Source organism: Aplysia californica, unplaced genomic scaffold (assembly GCF_000002075.1).
Source record: "Aplysia californica isolate F4 #8 unplaced genomic scaffold, AplCal3.0 scaffold00423, whole genome shotgun sequence".
Lineage (NCBI taxonomy): Eukaryota > Metazoa > Mollusca > Gastropoda > Aplysiida > Aplysiidae > Aplysia > Aplysia californica.
The window spans coordinates 612,645-634,749 of NW_004797693.1; the positions used below are offsets into that span (position 1 = coordinate 612,645).

The 22,105-nt window shown below is 39.8% G+C and overlaps 1 protein-coding gene across 1 annotated transcript in view; it reads left to right on the forward strand.

The window, feature by feature from the left end:
• The window catches only part of LOC101864242 (glycogen debranching enzyme), a gene marked incomplete in the record, with an annotated part of 59,312 nt that overhangs the window by 17,498 nt on the left and 19,709 nt on the right, over positions 1-22,105 (forward strand). Inside the window, 15 exon segments of the mRNA XM_035971360.1 lie at positions 75-297; positions 972-1,131; positions 2,126-2,308; positions 3,073-3,291; positions 4,488-4,596; positions 5,139-5,262; positions 6,450-6,467; positions 10,314-10,526; positions 11,366-11,502; positions 14,361-14,548; positions 16,450-16,573; positions 17,855-18,120; positions 19,425-19,577; positions 20,435-20,585; positions 21,483-21,705. Coding sequence (XP_035827253.1) covers positions 75-297; positions 972-1,131; positions 2,126-2,308; positions 3,073-3,291; positions 4,488-4,596; positions 5,139-5,262; positions 6,450-6,467; positions 10,314-10,526; positions 11,366-11,502; positions 14,361-14,548; positions 16,450-16,573; positions 17,855-18,120; positions 19,425-19,577; positions 20,435-20,585; positions 21,483-21,705 — 2,491 coding nt within the window.

A 22,105-nucleotide genomic window follows, 5' to 3' on the forward strand; every position in this document is an offset into this window, starting at 1 on the left:
ATTATTATTACAACTATTATATCATTATTAGTATCATTATAAGTATCATTATTTTTATCATCATTGTCTTCCAGGATGGGTCCTCCGGTTTGTGCTGGGTCCCAGCTTGATCGCGGCCCCGGTCCGGCTGTTCAGCAACCACCCCCCGGACCCCTCCACGCCGTTTGAGAGGCACACATTCTACGAGGTGAAGTGGCAGTCTAGCACGGGCAGTCAGGCTGACCGCACGGACCACACTGCCGAGATCCGTATGCTGCTGGCCGGGTCGTTCAATTTCTTCTTCACGATTGACAAAAGGTAGGCTGATGGTAGTGGTTGCTTGTTTTGAGGATGTGTATATAATATATATATATGTGTGTGTGTGTGTTTGTTAGTAAGTTTGTGTTTGTGTGTGTTCTTTTTCACAATACTACTACTTCCTGGTTTAGTGTAGTTGGTGATTAAACGCCTTTTGTCCCTCTCTCTCTTCCTTTTTCTTTGTATTTTACTATATAGTAACACCTCTAGTCTTCGGCGCTTATATGACCTCTATGTGTGTTGCCAGTGCCGTAAAGTTCTTATTAAAATTAACCTAAAAAGTGTCAAGTGGCCATTCTTTACCGCACAAAGTCTGTTTGCAACAGGTTTCAAGTTTCGTCATGTAAGTAATAGCTTTGATCAAGGTCCGTATTTTAAGAAAGTGTGGAGTGGAGGGGGCAATGATTCATTTGATAAAAATTTTGGTTACCTTAAATTCAGTTTTTGACGTGACCAATGGCCTCAGAGAATCAAAATCTAATATGTGTTGAACCGGGGGTTTTTTCAGGTCTTACTTTAAAAAATTTATATTAGGTGCCATGTAGAGTTATTTTTTAGATAGCTTATAGAAGTGTCTTTTAAGTTTGCCAAGGAAACAATTTTTTTTAGTCGTGATGGGCCATTCGTGACCTTACTGATCAGAAGAAAATTGATTTTAACCGTTGTGTCTACAGCGACAAGGCAGCCAATAGGAATGGCGGTGGTTTTTTCTTGGTGGACCCGACGTTGCAATTGGGGCCGAACAAGGAGGAGGTCATCCTGGATGAGATTGTGTGCCAGACTGTCATCACCAAACTCCTGGGACCCTTCGATGAGTGGCTGGGGAGACTGCAGGTGTCCTCACTGCTATATTTCTTTTTTTTTCCTACTTGAATTTGAGTCAATAATGGTGACTTCGTGCAAGGAAAAAGTCCAAGATAGACGGAAATAATATAAGGAGATAAAAATAGGAGCTACCTGTAGAGTCCATCAGCAACTTGCTATGTATCTACTTCTCCTCTGACATGACTATGCACTGAAAGACTGTTGTCTTAGTGTTTTGTTTTTTTTATTCGACTATGTCTGAAACAGGGCTTTATTTCATTCCCTTTGATAATTTGCTGCAAAAGAAATGAGTGAAATACACAAAAATGCATACATTTTGAAATAAATCAGATACTTTTTATAGTATTACATCTCTTGCAGTCTTAAGGATATTAGCTGGTCAGTATGATGTGGTCTCTTTTTGAGCAATGGTTAAAGTTTCTCGCTTGCAGTGGTTACTCACTCTGAAGTCATTGTCAGCAACTTTGATTGCCATTTTCCATTATCCTGTGGCCTCTGTCTTTTTGTATAAAGAAATGTTAATGCAAGTCCAAGTCTGTAGTGCACCATGTGTTGCTCATATTGAAAGTAACATCAATTACAGATCTCATAGCATTTGTTACAGTAATCTTAAAGTTTGCTACTTTATCATTTTCCTTGGACAAAGTCCAAAAAGGTAAACTAATTAAAAACATTTATGTGGGACGCTTGAATGGAAATAGGTGCCTTGAGCATCTAGCTCACTGGTAATATTGAAGGCAAACTGAACAGTAGAGGTGGATCCAAAGCGACTTACTTGGGAAGCCTCAATAGATGGGTGATGGGAAAAGACAGGATAATATAGTTTTTTTAAAGAGCATCCAAGCAAAGAAATGAATAGTGAACCATGATTGCTGATGTCTGTTGCAGATCTGGCACTTGATAATGATGAAAGTCTCCACACAAAAAGATAATGAGAGTCTGTGTTGTTTTTGTTGAAGATATTGTGTAATACTTTTCTTTTTCCACATGTGTGCTGATGCAGGTAGCGGCTGAGACTGGCTACAACATGATTCACTTCACACCAGTACAAGAGCTGGGCATCTCTAACTCGGCCTACTCCATCCGCGACCAGCTACATCTGAGCCCAGTCTACTCTCCGGGGGACAAGAAGTACACACTCGACGATGTGGAGAAACTGATGGAATTCCTCAACGCTTCCATGGGGGTACCTGTCACCCACACGCTTTTTCTTGCTGCAACAAGACTGTTGTGATGAGAAAAATGTAGTCGTTTTAATGCCAGCATCGACACAATTTAGATCATTTGGGAGGAGGGTTGAAGGGAGTAGTTGGCATGTAGAATGCAACTAATGTGGGCTCATGCGTAGTCTCAAATTTCAATGCATTTTAATGTCAAATCTGATGAAAAGACAGCCAGGGAATTCGTATTAAAAGTGAAATCAGGAGAGCATAAAACTCTATCTCCGAAAATAACTATAAATTGTTGTCAGACAATGAGTGTGCCCAACCTGATGTAAAAAGTTATAATGTGTTGAATAGTTTGGAAAACTGTTCCTGTAGATTGTGAGTGGGTGGCTGGCAGGCACTATGGCGTGGTATGCTCTTTCTTTCCTTTCAGACATCTTGTGTCCTTGTCTCTCCTCCTTCTTTTCCTTGTACGTTATTTTCTAATGACAACTCGTATCTTCACGCTTATATGGCCTTTTTGTATTGCTAGTGCTGTAAAACTTATTAATACTGAATTTTAAAAATTGTTATCTATTAAGGAGGGTTTTTTTGTTCAGGTGAACAGCTGGCAAAAGTCAATCTGTTTTTTGTCTGATGATGAGTCTGTTGTACTTGGTGTGAAAACCTATTGTTTTTCAGTGTTCTTTTTAAGGCTTTGTTTTAGGCGTTGTCAAATATGGTGGCTCGTGTTCTTTTACCTGTTTTGGAAAGATTGTAAAACCGTAGCTATAAAATGTTTCAGGTGATGAGCCTGTCAGACCTGGTGTACAACCACACGGCCAAAGACAGCCCCTGGGTGTGGAAGCACCCAGAGTGTACCTACAACATGGTCAACTCCCCTCACCTCCGGCCCGCCTACATTGTGGACCGCATCTTTGAGCACTTTAGCCTGGAGGTGGGCGAGGGACGCTGGCAGTCTGAGGGCATCCCAAAGTGTGTCAACTCTGAGGAACATCTCAGTGTAGGTGCTCTCATTTCATGCTTGATATAATTTGTATGAGTGTGATAATAATAAATAACATTTGTAAAGTGCAAAGTCCCATTCAAGAGCAAGCTCTACACACTTTACAATCTATATAATTACCCCAGCAGACCTGATAGCGTTCTGAAACAATCTTAACTTCCTGGGAAGCATACAGTGGTTATTGGTGCTAAAACACAAAGTATAAAAACAAGTGCGGGTTAAAAAAATAATTTTGTTATTGAAGGTATCATGTAATAATTTTTATTTTCCATACGTGTGCTGATTGAGGTAGCGGAAGAGACTGGCTACAACATGCTAAACACATTTCAAAAGATTAGCCTCTCTGTGTGGGGTTTTGGGGCTCATATTTTTTTTTTTCTTTTTCAAGATCAGGTCTTTGGAGTGGTTGTTTTTCTAGAATAAGGCGTAGCAAGTATGAAGAAAGGATACTGACTTGTGTCAATAAGGTCATGGATTATGAATTGCAACCCACTAGGAGGGAAGGGTACATAGTACTCCCAGCTGGTCAGGCCCATGGTTGGAGTTACGGTGTTTATTTTTCCTCTGTCTCTCTGGGTACTGGCGCCTGTTGTTTGAAAGTTAGGTTCTTTTGACTAACTCACAGAAGACATAGGGGGCGGTTGGTGGGTGCTCTAGTTGGGTTTACTCCTTTATTATAGAAAATCTATCGCCTTTTTCTCTCCTCCTTTTTGTGTTTATAACTCTCTTGTACATCTCTAATCTTCAGCCCTTATATGACCTAATTGTGTAACAAGTGCCATAAAATTCTTGCTTAAAAAAAAGAACAGAAAAAGAAAGTCCAATTTCTGTGTGGGGGAAGTATTTTTCTTCAAGTATTTCTGTCTGTCTAATGAAATACTGTATTCCGCTAATCATGGATTTACCCTGACAAGTTGATGACCGCGACGAAAGTTCAGAACAGACTATCCCTTTTACCTGTAGATAGAACAGTGAGGTGAATGTTTAACTATCTCAAATGAAATTGAAAATGCAGAAAGAAAAATGGGAATTTGTGTGCAAAAGGTTGGGGGCTGTACCTTACTCTTGGCGTAACAGCACTTGTGACATCTTTGCTGTTGTTAAATGGGATGAAGGCTTGCCTTCCCTCAACTATACATAAGCTTACGAAATACTGCACTGCCTTCACCTTTTAAAAATGTTTTTCCTTTCAGAACATCCACCGTGTATTGCACAGCAAGGTGTTTTCCAAGTACCGACTACATGAGTACTTCTGTGTCGGAGTGGACGGCATCCTGAAGGAGTTTAGGAAAGCTGTGGAAAGTGAGCAGAGATTTCTGTTTATATCTGGGCTCTAGGCATGATCCTTTTCTCTGTTATTTCATTGATTCGTGTGTGTGCCTTGCCTGAATGGTTGGTGGACACTTGAGGGTATGTTTTTCCTTCTTCTTCTTTTTCTGCATCTTTTTAGTTCCATTTTTTTCTTCCTTGTGAAATGTGGTATTTGTCATGCTCTCTAGCATGAAGACATTCTAATTTACTTTTTTTATTTATTGCAAAATATGCCTTCCATTTCTGTCAGGTTTCAGGGGAAGATTTTGTTTTAGATATTTAGTTGCCATTTTTTTAGCTTAACGAATTGTATATACAATCTTCAGCTTTTATTTATGAATAACACTTCCTAAAACATGACCCAAAATTTGATTAATGACTGGTAACGCTATCTTATGCCAAAGTTGTCTCTTGGATTTTGATTGTAACTCCAGCTGCACGCCAGGTAAAATAAGTCTCTGTAATGGACTGTTATTGTCTCTTACAGAATTTCAAATTAGGAGGATAATTGCTTGTAACATTTTCTTCCACAGGTAATGTGAATGGGGGTCTCTTGAGTGATGAAACCCGTTTGAGCATCAAGCAAGATCCGCAGTTCCGTCGGTTTAGATCCACGATTGACATGAAAGTGGCCCTTAAGCTGTTCAACACTGACCAGTAAGTCGAAACTGAACAGTTTGTTTGACCATTGATAGATGTGGTTTTTCAGTGTGACTAATGTGTCTGTGTGTTGTGGCATTTCATCTAGACAAATATGGCCTCTAGCTGGTGAGTGGCTGTTCATGTTGTTATTATCGTTGTCTCTGCCCGCGCCAGTGATCCTGATGACAGAACTTTGTTTTGCTTCTGAGATAAAAATTCTGGAACACCAGACCACAAAGCTGGGCTGTTGTCAGTGCCAATTTCTGCTTAACAAAAAGACTTACCAGAAAACATAATTTTTATTTCGCTGCTCAAAATACTTGGGGGAGGGGGGTTATTTTTGTCGTTTAACTACTTTTGGTCGCAACTGTCAGTCATAGCAGTCGTGATAAGTCTGTCTAATGACAGGAAGTACCCTGTGTCCGAACCATTTACTAAACAGTGACTACCTAGCACCTGTGTTACTGGAATAAGCTGACACATTTTTCAAGTGCTCACTGGAATACCGGGCAGTACTTATATTATTTAATTTATCATGGTTATGATAGAGTTGCTCCCTCTCACTCAACAGTGACAGTAAACACAGCTTTATTATTAATCATGCTAAATCAATTTTATTTAGCATCTCTTCGATATCTGTCATTATGTATAAGTTCTGGTTAAACAATAGATGTCCTTCACCATTCCGTGTGGAATTACAATACATAGAACCAGTGCACAGCTGCAGGAGGTCAAAACTTGCTAAATAACTAGGGTAGTACTTTTTTTAACATCTGAGCTCTGATGGTTATGTCTTATATTTTCCTTGTTGAATTATCTATTCCTTCTTTGACTTCCTTTCTTTTTCTTTACTCAACTGATTCATCAAAGTGCTCATTTTTCAAATTGACTAGTTTGAGTATAGCAAGTGTTAAGTGTTAAGTTTGAACAAAATCCCAAGGCTAGAAGTCAGAGAAGTTTTTTTATATTTGTGTTCTGCCCTCATGTTGTCTCCTTTTTTTTCCTCCAGTGGCACAGTCATTCTGACAATCAAAGTGTATAATATTTGTGTTTGCATTTCCCCCCTCCCCTTCCCCCATGTGAATGAAACGATAAGTGCCCAAACTCAGTTCTGCCCAACAATGGCCAGAAGTATTTTTTTAAATATCAGTTTATCCTCATGATCTGCAAAGAGAAGAATAATTTTTCTGTGAACCTTTCAGAGTGTTCGGAGATGCAGGGTAAAGCCTCTTGATGTATTTAGGCATCATCGCCTGTAGTAGTTTCCACCAGTTTTATTTCATTACTGCTTACGGCCTTCTGCTTGTTGCATTGTGTTTGCTGGTCTAGTTCACAGCTGCTATTGTTACACTGTTCAGTGTTGTTATTGTGAACTTCAGAGCCTTATTTTTAAAAAATTTTGTAATTTTTTTTGCAACTTGTTTAAAACCCATGGAAAATGATTTGCTGTTTTGAGTTTTTCATACCCCATGAGTTATGAATTGAGTGTAATTTTTGTTCTTTTAAAAAAATTATTTTGTTGGGGGGTGGGGGGCTATGAATTAAATGTAGTCTTTCTTGTTTTGTTATTTTTTTGTGCTCTGTGAAGTAAGTGGATTTGTTCTCTGTGAATTTAACAAAGTATAGTTGTTACTCCTACTTTTTTTAAAAATTAAGGGCTGCTTAGAAAATACAAAGTAAAGATTGAATTGACAGTGACAGTATTTAGGATTTCAAAGACTGTTACAGAGAACAACATTGTCATTATGATGATGGTGGTGATGGAGATAATGATGCTGAAAATTATGTTTTCGTTTGTGAGTGTTTTTTAATTATTTTACCATTGCTTGGAACAACTGTTCAGCTTCGTTTCTCCAATAATTAGGAGGATGATAATGATGATGATAACAATGATGCAGCCTTTGCTGATGTGCAAATAACACCAGATGTAGTTTGGATTTATTTCTCTTTCATGTGTCTTCATTGGTAATTCTCATATGTGAGGCGCCATGGGAAAATCAGAAGCACATTGCAAAAATAGCTTTATGGACTAATCGCATTTTCAGAGGGTGCATTGTTTTCTGAGTAAATAGGCACTTACTGATTTGAAATACAGTGATTAGAAGCTGATATATAAACATTTAAGAAGTCAACCTGTTGATCCAAAGACACATTTCAAATTGTTTTTCAGGTATTTTTTTTTCGGAACATATAAGTAAGGTTGAAGTTTTTCACAATGCATAGAATTTATTTTTTCATCTAAAATCTTTTTTTTTTCCACCATATTCGACCCCGTCTTAGTTCCCAGATCTCATACTGATTTTCCTTTTGCGCCTCCCATATCATCTTCTTTGTACAGAAAAACAAAAGGATTCTCAGGAATGGGCATATTCTTTACTTGCAGCGAATGTTTCCCTTTCTTTCAGCTGAATAGTTATGTCGTGCCCCCTTGTGTTCAAATCGGTTATTATTGTATCCTTATGTTTGTTTTTGTTTGAGGTAATTGACTGGTTACAATAATTTTTTCCAGTCTTGTTTCTCTTTCATGGTCTCTCTTTTACAAGTTTATTTGGTGTTAGTAATGTGTATTTTCCTTCATTCATGTCCACCTAAGTTAATTGTTTGCTCTCAGGGTTGGTAATTTTTAAGGCTTTCTTTTCTCATAGAACTGGTGTATCACCATGACGATGTACTGCTTTTTCTAATACTTCTGTAGTGTCTGAAATTAAAGTCAGAATTTAGTGCCTAGATTGATAAGGTCGAGCCAAGTGAGCAGAGAGTCTTGGAAACTTCAATAGATGACTGAATGTGACAAATACCTCTTTGGACATTTGTACCAGTATTGTCCTTGTCGTTGTAATGGTAGACCAGCTTGATACCGACTGAGCTAACCGCACATCTTAGATTCCAGTGGAACTGCCATACATGCTTTCTCATCAGTCGTCTGCAGTAAATGCCTTGGTGTATAATGTGCTCTACGTTCCCTTTCCCACGTGAGAAAGACATGTTTTTTGGCATCGTTTTTCTGTTCGAATGTATTTCATTGTGCTAGGTTTGGTGTTCAACTGGCGGGTATAAAGCAGCCTGCCTCTAAGATTATCTCAATTGTGTGATCAGAGTCATAAGAACTTTTTTTTTTTACTAATTAATTGACACGAAGCAGGGAATTCTCCACTGACATCATCACAGAGAATGCATCAGTTGACCAACTGGAAAGACTTGGTGCCAACTGAACAGATAGTTTACAAGTCTGTGACTGTTCGATCTAAACCGCAGGTCTCTGTTTGGATTGTTTACACAGCACCTGGCTGTTTTGATGTTTGTAGAATAAAATGATGAAACGATTCAAGTCAAAATATCTCTTTATGTGCGATGTATACAGTAGTATAATTGAAAACAAATTGCTCTCAAGCCTGGGTGTGGCCATTCATTGCTGTTAGAGGGAGATAGTTCAGCTTTTTGTTGTGAGCGATGGAGTAGTCTGGTTGTTTTACACGAATCATGTGCTCCAGTAGGTGCTTCTGAAATGTGAAGGGCTGAACACCTACTTGTAGTGAGGGCTGCTCATACTCTCAACATCACTGTTTCCTCTCTACAAGTCCAACAGTTACTTTGTCCATATATATATGCACACTGATCTGTTTACTTCTCTTTTCTCTCTCTCATTAGTCTCGCACATATTATATGCTTTTGTGTATGCTCTCAGGCAAGATTTCTCTCTTTCTCTCCGTCTCTTTTTCTCCTTGTTTCTGTCTGTTTGTCTGTCTATTTATTTATCTCTTCTCTCTCTCTCTCTCTCTCTCTCTCTCTCTCTCTCTCTCTCTCTCTCTCTTTCTCTCTCTCTCTCTCTCTCTCTCTCTCTCTCTCTCTCTCTCTCTCTCTCTCTCTCTCCCCCCCCCCTCCTCTCTCTCTCTCTCTCATGTCCCAACTTAAGAACCATTTTGTCCGAGGAAAACAGACCTATCACCAGTACCCTCCGCACCACTGTACTTTACACACCCATGTCCATCGTCCCAGTCCATTTGTGAATTCTTCCTACATGTTTCTCACACCATTGTAGACTCACACCCTCAATTCTCCGCTTGAATAGTTGCACACTGATGTAAATGTAGTAATCTGATTGCTCATTGGTTTGGCATGCAATCTGCTCCCACAACAACTTTAAATTTACAAAGGTGAAAAAGCGTTTTAACTAACTGATAATTTTGTCCATATTCTTGTGTTCTCATTAGCATTTTTAGAGCTGTCATTGTAAAGTAGTTGCATGGATTCCACTTTCAAAATTGACATATTATATACTGATTATTACTGTTTGGAGTTCAGTTAAAGCTTTTTTCTTTGTCAGAATGTTTCCTTCTTCTGAATGGAAGATGGTTATGGTTCGTTTGACAGGAGACCACAAAATAGACACATTTGTATTTTTTAAGTTGACAGATTGCATGTTGAGCCAATGAAATTTACTTTTATTTATTGTTTGATATTTTTCTCGGTGTTAATGTTTATAGTGTACAGGTATGCACGCAGAAAGCTGAAGATGAGCTATGCTTTATATATTCACAGATGAGGAAAGGTTTGAGACTTGATTGTGTTAGAGCACTTGAGATCATCTATCATTGCTATTTTTATGTGAATTATAAAGAATTAAAAAATTATCTTGTCAAGTAAAATAAGGTTCTTGTTTGTGTCAACAATGGATAGTTGTATGTTTGGAGTTTTTTTACAACTCAATTTGATTATTAATTTTCTCATGGATGTAACACTAGATTGTGTAAAAAAATTGAATTACTTTTCAGTAGTTGTTTTATTCATTGATTTTTGTGAGTGTTTGGGACTTGTCATCCATGTGCGTATCAGTTGAACATAGTGTTTTTGTAAAGTTGTTTTCAAATTTTAGTGTTCCTGACTGATTAGCATTCAAGACTGTGGAAGTTTGGGATGGTAGTGAGATGCATCTGATTATTGGTCTCCAAAGAGAAATAAATGTCTTCAGCCTCCGTCAGATGACGATAGTGTGATAGCGATTGATAGGTTTTTAGTTGTTTTAGAATTTGAATAGCAGTGCATTCTTTTTAATGAATGTGTTACAGGCCAGGCTCATTTTCTCGCACTGACCGCATCAACAAGTGCTGTGAGGCTCTGACGGCGGAACTGGTCACCTTGAACGCAGCCAAGGAGCATGAGATCCAAGGCCACATTGATGCCGCCATTTCCAACTTTGTGGCAAATGCTCGCTGGAGGTTTATCACCCCCGAGGGCCCCAAGATTCCACAGGTCATCCCAGACGAGCCTCTCATGTTTGGGTGAGGACGTGATTTCACTGCTTTGTGTTGTGGGAATTGTGAATCGTGGTCTTTGTGACTCATTGAGTTAAAATGTCTTTCGAAATGGGTCCCTTTTTTTTGTCCCAAGATCTTTTGGTGATATTGTATTTGGGAAATATTAAGAATGGGAGCTTATTAAAGTTTACTTTTATAGTAAAAGCTCTGTTGTGAGGAAATGGACGTCAAGGTTTGGATTAAACTTTAATAATAGCAGTGTGTCATTTTTAAACCCAAACACATCTGAAATATGATAACTGCGTTTGTTTTGGGTTTCAACTTTAATAATGATGGAGAAATATACTCAAGGAAGGGGTTTTTAACTTTCAGTGGATTTTGCACATCACTGTTATGATGAGGATTGTGACGTAGATGCACGCACTTTGGTTACTATAGCTATTGTAGTCTTTAGATCTAACATTATTGTTCCTGATGAAGCCCTTGATCAGGCGAAACGTTGTACTTTTATAAACATTTTCAGGAAATTCTACAAGTCTCAACCCTTTTTATTCCTTACTGTTATGATGAGGATGATGATAGTGGTTATTGTGGCAAAGGTATGATGTACAGTAAGTAGTGTTTATTGACTTCTTAGCGTAAGGCTCCGCCATACACCATTTTGAAAAGTGACATGTCATGGAATCTTACACAGAGCAGACATTATTTGTTGTGGCTTTATTTCTTTTATTGTTCATATATATTAGTTTTACTTTAAGGAATGTTAAGTATTTCTCAAAATCAAACTTCTCAGCTGTTCATAGTATCAGGTACTAATTTTTATCATTTGTAAAGGACACACTGGACTTGCAATTCTTTTCCAGCTACTTTGTTATCCCGAAGAGTCATGAAGGCAGCGTGGAGAAAGAGGAGTTGATGTCCTTTGAAGATGGAGAGCACATAATGGCCGTCAATGGATGGGTTATGGGAGATGACCCGCTGAGGAACTTCGCAGCGCCCGGTAGGACGGCTTTGTTGTTTGTACTCTTTGGTGCTTTCTATGTGTCTTTTCTTCGTTTTCCTCCTCTTCCTTCGCAGGTGGTTGGAGGGCACCACTGGTAGGTCCTACTTTTTTGCTTTCCCTCTGATGTTTCTGTCTGTCTGTCTTACTTTTCCCCAGCGCTAAATGACCATGGTTGTGTCAAAACAAATAAAGAAATCCTCTTCCTTCTCCTTCTTCTCCCCCTCCTGCTCCTTCTGTTTCTCTTCTGTTATTGTTTCATATGCTGACCCATCTATCTCTCTCTGGATAACTGTGTGTACATATTGCTTTACCAGCTTATCTGCATTTTTACACCTTTCGTTGGTATTTGCTTATATACCGAGTTGCAAAAGTTCTGTCACACCCACCTTAAAAGTACAATAACTCATTTACTACTCAACATAGCCAAGAGACATTTTGTGCACGAGATCTTTATTCATTTTCTGCCAACATGACATAAAAAGAATGGACAACTGTCTTTCCTTATTCAAGGAAGATAATTTTATTCACACTGACTCTTGCAAAATCCAAATCGAAGTTTGCTCAGTATGGGGTGTGGCCTCTTCCAGCTTGAGTTACTGATACAAAACATCTGTTCATTGACTGAATTGAAGTCCTTATAGCTGTCTGAAGAATCTCCTGCCATTCCTTGTGTAGTGCAGCCTTCAGTTCCTTACAAGTTTGTACGGAGTGCGGCCTGTTTCTAATCCTCCAGCCAAGGTCATCTTACAGATGTTCTGTTGGGTTAAGGCTTGTGGATCTTGCAGACCAGTCCAGAATGACGATTTGATGTGTTTGGAAGAAGTTTTCATTGATAGTAGCCATTTGTGGTCGGGTGTTGTCTTGTTACCAGATTCCATCATCCGTGCCATTTAGCGTAGTCACCGTGGCGAAGAATTTCGTCACAATAATGTCATTATTTGAGGTTGCTTAGAAAAGTAACTAAATGTATACGATAAGAAGTAGAGATTCCACCCCCTACCATCACATTTCAGCCACCTTCGGCCCTTTTGGGGGACATCGGATTTGTGAAATTTCTATTCTCTTCTTTCTTGAACACTTTTTCTCTTCCATCAATGCGACGAATTAAAAACCTTAACCATTGCTGAAAAGAACACTTAACCAACGTCTTTAGTTTCATCGACAATGTTGTTGTGCCAACATTTTGCGATTTCTTCTGTGAAACAGTGTTAGAATGGCTCCATATAAAGGGCGATAATCACGTAATCGAAGATCTTATGAATGTCTAATAATGATTTTTCAAGACTGCCCGAAGTGACTGGCAGTCTCTGCACTAAGTTGGAATGGGTTTTCAATATGGGTGTTGACAATAAACCAATTCTGATGTCGAGTTGTCGCCCTTGGTTGGCTACGTCTCGGCTTGTCGTGACCAGTTTTAGTGGTGTTAAACGTTTGTTCAAGCGTTAGATGGTACTTCTGTAAACATTTACGAGTCTTGCAACAGCAGAAAGCGCAATTAAAGAATGTATCATACATACAGCCCCTTTATTATCTGAATTTATCATTTTTTAAATTTTGAAAACAGCAGGAAAAGGTACCCAACGGTTAAAAAGTATGAAATTTTATAGTGTGTAAGGTGTGTTTACACATCGTCTACGTGATTCAAAGCAAATTTTGTGTGTAGGAAGCGTTGACTTCAACACAGACCTAGAGAAATCAATACCAACACTTTGTCCACGTACTTCTTCCGGTTTATGATTTCTTTGGTCTGCTCTTGCACAAGAAGTCTCATAAATCCCACTAGTCATACTTTTAACTTTTACTACAATTCTTACGCTATACCGAAAATTATCGTTATATAATGGGTGTGACAGAACTTTTGCAACTTGGTATACAGTCAAACCTGTGTAAGACAGCCACCCATTGTCAAGGAGAAAAGTGGCCGTATAAGACAGGTGGCCGTCTTAGGCAGGACTGATCAAGATGAAGAAAACAAACCATTCCCATCTGAAGTCCCAATCGAAAGTTGCCGCATTGTTTCTTGTTTTTGTTGTTGTTGGTTTGTATTTTGTTTGTTATTTTTATTTCGTTGCTGATTTTGCGCAAGAGTGACAAAAAAACGAAATGTATCAGACGAGGAAGACCGAGTATCATGTTAAAACAAACACATGGGTCGCCACCACTCGGAGAACGAGTGACGCGTTCATGTTGACGTCCATTGTTTCTTTGTTACAGACTGGGTAAACAGTGACCACTCCTCTCACTTACGATTTGTGTATGAGTTCTGGGCGGGGCTTATGGGTTATGAGGGATCACATGCTTACCTCACCAGCAGCTGAAAATTGGTACCTATTGGTCAACAGTGGGAGGGGCCTACCCAACAAGATCGGCTGGAGGGACTACCTAACAACAACGACAGGTGATTGAATAATGACAGTTCGCCCATATTGCCAGGGGCCAGTGCACAATTTATGCCAAAACGTAATGGAGTCACTAAAATGGCCGTCTAAGACAGGTGTTATTGCGCTTAGTGTGATAGGGGTTGTGTGTTAAAATATGGTGGCCGCGTTGGACAGGTGCCCGTTTTACACAGTTAAATTATATAGAAAAAACGCAAGGGGGGAAATGGAAAGTGGCCGTTTGTACAGGTGGTCGTCTTATAGAGGTGGCCGTCAGGGCAGGTTCGACTGTATTTTGTTCTAATCTCAGGTCACTATGTTTACTATATCGCTTAATTCCCAGATTGCAGTGTGTACATGTCACTTATTCCAAGGTCACTATGGGTATATATGTCACTTAATTCCCAAATCATTATGTGAACCTAAATTGATTTCTTAATCGGGTGGCTATGTGTACATATATCATTTTATTCTCAGGTCGCTATGTATACCTACGCCGAGAGCTGATGGCGTGGGGAGACAGCGTCAAACTAAACTATGGCGAGTCACGAGATGACTGCCCATACCTCTGGGATCTAATGGCGGAGTACACCAAGGTGTCGGCCCGTATTTTCCAGGGTCTACGGCTGGACAACTGCCACAGCACACCCATCCATGTGGCCGAGGTGAGGGTTTGGTTTGACAATCCTGTACGTAAAGCAGAAGTTTGGGTTCTGTGAGGGGGCATTGGCTAGATTTTGTAGGTAGTTTGTTTTATAGTTCTTATAAAACTTAATGCTTAAATCTGGAAACTGTTTCTTATGAGTTCCGTCAGTTTGTTCTTTGTTCAGGTGAATATTATGATTGGTTGTTCGGGTTTTCAAGGCTTTCCTTTGTCTTGAGAGTTGGGCTTTCACAGACCTGCCACTCATCCCAATTTAATCGGGACATCCCGATTTTTTGCCCCAAATCCCGATTTTCCCGATTTCTATCGCCAGTATCCTGATTTTTTTGTCGTTGCGTCTGTTGCATCTGATTCTTAGAAAAAGCATAAGAAGTTCTGTAATCTCTTTTGCTTGGAAGCACAGATTGAACTTTTTATTGGCAGGAACTTGGAACGCTATTTTCTAAAGCATCTCTGCCGAATCTAGTAGATGACACTCGCACGTTATTTTAACTAAAATCGACATAGTATTAATTTTGAATTCAGACTTGGATACGCTCAAGATCTTCTTTCGCTTTTATAACCCAGAATTCTCCGATGGTGTCCTGATTACTGACAATTATGACATGGGCCTAAGAATAATCTATTCGTTGTTCTGCCGTTGCTTTAAAAGCAAGCTTCGTCTGAGTGCTGGTTAGTCGGGCTCCTTTATCAAGACCTGTCAGTGAAATTTTCTAACACTTATTCGCATCACATGACCTAGCTGACCTCGTACGTGTGAGTAGTGCGTGTGTCGGGGACCGTTGGTTATGGAGGTCAACAAAGTTCATTCACACCGGTTGAGGTGTTTTTCGGAACTTAACCAGTGTGGACGACTGGGGGAGGGCGAGGGGTATTTTTTTCACTTGGGGGGGGCTTAAAGTGTGTGCCATGATACAGCTACTAATTGAGAGGAAAGGAATAAGAAAAAAATAAATAAATGAACAACCTTGGCGCGATCTTTTCTTTTTTTTGTGGGGGGGGGGGGGGTGTGGGGGGTGCCTTGAGTGTATATTATGGGATGGAAGTCAAACGTTGTTACTGTATGAAAACGCAGGCTTTTTGCATGGATGATTAGAGTTATGTGCCAGCTATTTTCAAGACTACAAGAGTTTCAGCATGACTGCAACCTGCGCTCCCCCAGTCTATCCAACTCCGAGTACATTTGCTGTCTTTCAGTTTTCTCTCTATTTAGAGGCCCAAACGTGAACTTATTCCTGCGAAAGTTTTGTCTTGCGTACTTGCCTCATAAAAGGGAACCAGGACACCCCCTCCCCACCCCCCCACCCCCATACCCAGTGCCCCTTATCACTGATTTGCCGTTGATCCCGATTTTTTTCACCAGATCCTGATTTTTTATACTCTAAAGTCCTGATTTTTAGATTTCATAGAGTGGCAGGTCTGGCTTTCAGTTTGAAGGTCGTGCTTCTGAAATAACCTTTCTGTGTTGAGTGGGGTTTTCAACCATGCTATACCAATTCAATGTACACAGACAAAGCTGGAGGAATTATTCCATCCTCCACATACTCCGGAGCCTGCTTCATCAGACTTATCTTTTAGGGCTCGTAAAGCAACGCTTAGCAGGAAAGAGGTTCACAGAAGACAATGATCATATCTAAGAGCTATGTGACTAGATGCATTCTCTTGATCAGAATTTTTTTCTAATAATGTCACTGTAAAAATTGCATCAGTCTTCATAAAGGGTATGTTGAGAAGCAGTTGAATGGTGTTGCTTTTTAATGTGGAAGTTTCAGTCCAATGCATGTAAAATTGTTCGTTCAATGGCCCATTTTGATCTTACCGTTCAGACAGCCCCGATATTTACATTTGATTTTCATGTTTCTTTTGTTCCTGATGGCAACTTTTGCTTGTGTGTGTCCCCAGTACATGCTGGAAATTGCCCGCAAGGTACGACCAGATTTGTATGTGATTGCCGAGCTTTTCACAGGAAGTGAGGACCTCGATAATCTGTTCATGAACCGACTGGGAATCAACTCCCTCATCAGAGGTAGGACTTCTCTTTCCTTTTGTTTGAGCTTTAGCTTTCCCGCAACCATCTAGGATTTATTGGCGAGGGTCTGTGTTTTGCACACGCGACTATGAGTTGGATTTCTTAATGGCAGGGGGGGGGGGTTCAAATGCCAGCATCTTTTACTTGGATGAATCCCTCCCAGCCTGAGTTAGTTCTGGTAGGCGAGGTAAAAGCAACAGGCGTCTTAATTGATTAGGATTTTCTCTTTAGTTTTAGTAGAGGTTTTACGGGGCTCGCAACTGCATAAGGTCATATGAGCGCCAAGGGGTGGATGTCAACAGAGAAATCCTTACAGGGAATCCGACTTTCTCTGCTCACCTCTCTATCTTCAACAGCACAAAGTCTTCTTCGACTATCAAGGCATCCCGGAAATATTGGGTCACAAGAGTGTGACAAACATACAAAAGAAGTAGAGGAAAAATGACAATAGTAAGGATTAGGAAAGAAAAAGCAGCAGTTCCCTGTTATAGATCAGGCACAGTTATGAGCGTGACATTGATGAATCAGCCCATTTACAATTCTACTGTGCATGATCGAGAAATGTCCCCCCTATGGGAATTGCCTAAAGACACTTCAGTCTGTGGCACCGCCCCGGGGGTATAGGATTTTCTCTGTTAGGACATATAGTATTAGGAGATTATCTACAACAAGTATGTAACATTTGAGTTTGAATTTTTTTTTTTATGTTTTACCCTATTCTAGAATGTTTGAATGTTTGTGAGGCAAATGAAAGGGATTGAAAGTTGTATCTTTGAGAAAACAATTGAGGGGTTTTATTACCAGTGCCCTCATAGGACAGGTGTGTCATACATGTTCAACCAATGTAAACAGATTTTTTAGGATAAGGATGACACACAAAAAAGTTGCAGTTTTTTTGTTGTTGAGTAATCTCTGGATTTCTTACAGTAACTTGATTTCTCTATGTGATGTAATTTTACCGAGAGCAGTGACACATTTAACCCTATCCATACGCCTGGGGTCATTTTGTACCCCAGGGGGTTGTATTCTTCACATTTTAGAATACTTCTAGTACGTAGATCTCTTTGAAACTTTCAGTATTTCGCAAAAAAATCATTTTGACAGGCTGCTATGCAAAGCGTACGGATCGGATTAACGAGTAAATTTCCTCTTTGGAAAGTGGGGGCACAGAGTTTCCCACGTTATGGATAGGATAGTAAAACTCGATGTACGGATCGAGTTAATGAGTCTTTTCTCTGAGCAGATGTCATGAAATACCTTCCTGGTTCTTCCCTTCAGAGTCTCTTGTGGCATGGAACTCTAATGAAGAAGGTCGTCTGGTACACCGGTTTGGTGGGCAGCCGGTAGGTGCTTTCGTCCAGCCTCGAGTGCGCCCTCTGGTGCCCAGCATGGCCCATGCCCTCTTCTACGACCAGACCCATGACAATGAGTGCCCCATCCAGAAGAGGTCGGCCTATGACATTTGGCCCACGGCCGGCCTGGTGACCATCTCAAACTGTGCTGTAGGAAGTAACCGTGGTTTTGATCAGATGGTACCCATTCATGTAAGTTCCAACTCTGTTTCGACGTTTATTGTCGAACTCTTTTCTTTTTCTATGCACTAGTGCGCTGGCATCATGTGTCTACAGTCAGTTTACTTTCTTGTGCAGCAGTTTCTTGCAATTTTCTTTGTAAAAAATGTTTTAAACAATAAAACTTGTCGGTTGTATTGCCCTCCTTTTTTTGCACACAGTCTTATATTTTGACTGACATTTTTTATTTACATGTCTTTCAGTCTGCACCTTAAACAGTTTATTCAAAGCGGTGAATTCCTTAAATCTATTTAGATTATCAAACGATTCAAGATTTCAAAATTCAATTTCACAATAGTGAAAGCAGTTAGTCTTTGAAGTTTTTTAACCACATTTTGGACGGATTTGAGAGTATGGAAAAAGCATGTGGCATGAAGAAAATGTGAGCACTAGTGTGAACTTATCATTGCTCTTTAGCACAATGACCACTGTAGTATAAACCATTCTAAATTGCGTGTTTTTAAGCAGTGTCTCTTTTTTTTTATACCATAATCAACGTGGTAATATCAATTACAGCTTCAATTTTAATAGGACAAAAAATATTCCTGAACGTCTAAAGCATTTCAAACATATTATATGCAAATTCGTGGTGCATTTAGTCAAGAGATAATTGAGATATTGCAGTGTAAGCATAGACACAAGAAAATGAACTGACTATAAGTACTATAACAAATCCGACTCAGCGGGATAAAGCAAGGTGTGAAAAGAGTTAAAGACCTAGGCACTGTAAAGAAGCAATCGTTTTAAATATGTTTTAGAGCTCGCCCTCCTGATTCCAGCAGTGCTGGCTGCTCTACCTAGAGGTGGATGGAATTCAAGTTGCAAGACTTTTGAAAGGGGTTACATAAACTTACATACATTTTGATGCCAGAAAGCTTAGAACTAACTGTCAGTGATTGCCAACCCTAAGCTCTGCTGTAGTCTAGATCTGTAAGGGTGAACAAGTATACTATCCTTTGTGTATTTGCTCAGTTATTCAATAAATGTGTGTCCACCTCAAAATGATAGGTTGGCTGGTGGGTGCTCAGGTACAGTTCACAGGCCTCTTGAGATACCTTTGAAAAGTGGATTTGTCTTAATTTCTTTCCCTTTCGACTAACCACAATCTGCATAAAATCTGTACTGTTGTTATTATCAACATCTCTTCCTGTCAGGTTGAGGTAAAAAAAAATATCTTTTAAAATTTGGCAATTCATCTTTTAGCTCAAGTCAACTTTAAAATGTTCCTTTAGCTCATGTCAATCTCGAGATAAAAATGTTTGAACTCCTCTAACTAGATCAATGTGGTCACAGAGAAGAGGCTGTATACTTCATGGCTGGAGAAGGAGATGCCAGAACGTCAGTACATCAACGCCAACTTTGGCATCAGTGCGGGCAAGCGTAGCCTGAACCGTCTACATTACACCCTGGCCAAACAGGGCTTCTCACAGGTCAGTGTCTGTGTCTGGCTTAGCATTCAAAAGATGTGAGTTCCCAACTCTTGCCCTGGGAAATTAATTTGATTGAGTGTCTCATTTTTTTCTTTGGTTGATAGGGATGTCTGACTGTAAAACAATCTCTTCACATTTAACTGAAACTGTTCAAAATGTAAGATTCATAAATTGTTCTACAATTGTTGAAATGACTTTGTCTTAAGTGTTTTTTATGCAGTCAAAAGATTCCTGGCAGACATTTCCTTCTTAAAAATTGTTTTCTTTGTCCTCCTTTCTTCTTGTCTAGTCCTGTTTTGTCATCTGCTTTCCTTTCCGCTCTCTCACCCTCCTCCCCACCCCTGGTCCCCTCTCTGCTCCTCTCTCCCTTACTTCTGACACTTCCTACTGCTACTCCAGGCTTCTTCTCACTGCAGTCTTTCAGCCTTACTCCTAATTGTAGGGTAGGTAAGATTGAAAATCAACCTTTCTTGAAAAGGGGCAAAAAACCTCTGAGGTCCCTTGTGCAAGTTGTGCACATTTAAGATCACTCGATGATCCTATATTCGACAAAAGTAGGCTTTGGCAGCCACAGGGGGAAAAATCATGAATTAATTCCTACCAAGAACTAAAAATACTCCAGTCAGTATAAAAAAAAAGTTCTTCAAAATTAGAATGTGGCTGCTTTAAACGTGAATGCGAGGGGCCTTACACAGTAGGAAAAACGATCACATTCGTAAAAATCAGTTGCACCGCAGGTTGAAGTACGTGCAGTTGACTACCCTTGAGATCTAGAAAAGCAAACAATGCATCGAAGAATAGAGTCTTTGACGGATTATTGCGGTCCAGTCATGTGGTTTATGGGGTTCTGGTTTCAGGTGTATGTGGACCAAGTGGACGGGGACACGGTGTCAGTGACACGACACAACCCCTTGACACACGAGTCTGTGGTGCTGGTAGCTCGCACTGCCTTCTCCTACCCTGGGAACCCAGATGACCAGGGTCACATCCGGCCAATCACAGTGCAGGGTGCGTGTCATGCTGTTTATTGAAGTTGTCGCTTTCTGTTTATCATCTCTGCCTACCTATGTTTTTGTTTATCCGTCGTGAAGGGCTGTGTCTTTCTACCTGCAGTCTGTCTGTCTTTTCGGTCTATAAATTTGATTTTCTTCTTTTTTAATGTATTTCTATCTGTCATTTCTTTAGACATTATGGTTGGTGGATGCTCTATTGTAGTGTGCTCCTTGTACTTGTTATCAATGTTAAGTGTATACTCTGTCTTTATCATAAGCCACGGTATAATGATCAAGCTTTTCACTTTGCACTTAGGAGGATGTTAATCTGGTTCCCATGTGGGGGAAGGCTTATTTTGGATTATCTACATCTTTCTGCTGGGATGTATCTGGCAGATTCCTGGTAATATTTGACTGGCAGGGTCAAAATATTCTGCGTCTTAAAAGATGGAAATTTTATCTATCAATGGGAGTTTAGAACATGCACAATCAATCTCTTGAATGCAAATCCTTGGTATTTTTGCCATTTGGATTATGGGGCCGAAAGCTCAATTGGAATCATGTTATACTAATACTATAGCACAGATGACTCTGGATCAACTTCATCCTTTCCTATCAAACACCAATTGTCAGTATCTCTCCTTTCTTTTTTTTTGTGTTTATTACTCTCTTGTGACACCTCTAATCTTTGGCTCTTATATTACCTAATTGTGTTGCAAGTGCCGCATAAACAGGGGCATTCTTGAGCTTGGTTTGTTTAGGGAATTTTCAAAGCTCTCAAACCACTTGACAATTGGAGACAGATGTCAAATCGGGAAGGCTCACATCTTACATGTTGATACAGGTTTTGCAGGGGTATCAGTTCTGTGTGATTCTTACTTTCTTATCTACCCACATTCTTGTCCCCCCTCAGGCGTTATCAATGAAGTGATCTTGGAAGGAAAAGTGAGGAAATCACCTCAGTTCACCTATAAACAAGATCCGGATTACATCAATGGACTACCAGAATATTACCTGAAACTCCGGGAGAACTTCCCTGTCCATGAGAGTGAAATGGTCCTGACCCGGATCTTGCAGAACGGGGAGACAGAAATCTCCTTCCGTAGCCTGACCCCGGGCAGTGTCATTGCTTTCAGGTATAGTCAGAATGAGAAGAAAAAAGAATTCTTTTACCTGCAGAGTTCTTAAGGCTTTTTTGTGGGCTGCTGGTTACTGGATAGTCTGTAAAGTGCTTTCAGAACTTATTTTGTGTTGTGTTCATGTTACATGAAGTGAGTTGAAATGTGTGACTGTTGCATCCTCTTTTTTTTTGTCAATTTTGTTTGGGGTTTTTTATTGCTTTGTTCTAAATATCTGCCATCCTTGATGCTAGAAAAGTGAGCAACACCATTTGACCTTGTTTGCAGGGTAAATAAGGAAGTTGGGAGTTACTCTTTTTTCTTGTGACTGTGACTGATATGGGTGTGTTTACATGCCTCTTTAGATTATTATAACGTTGAATATTTGGTTGGCAGTTGGTGCAGTCTGCTCTTTCTT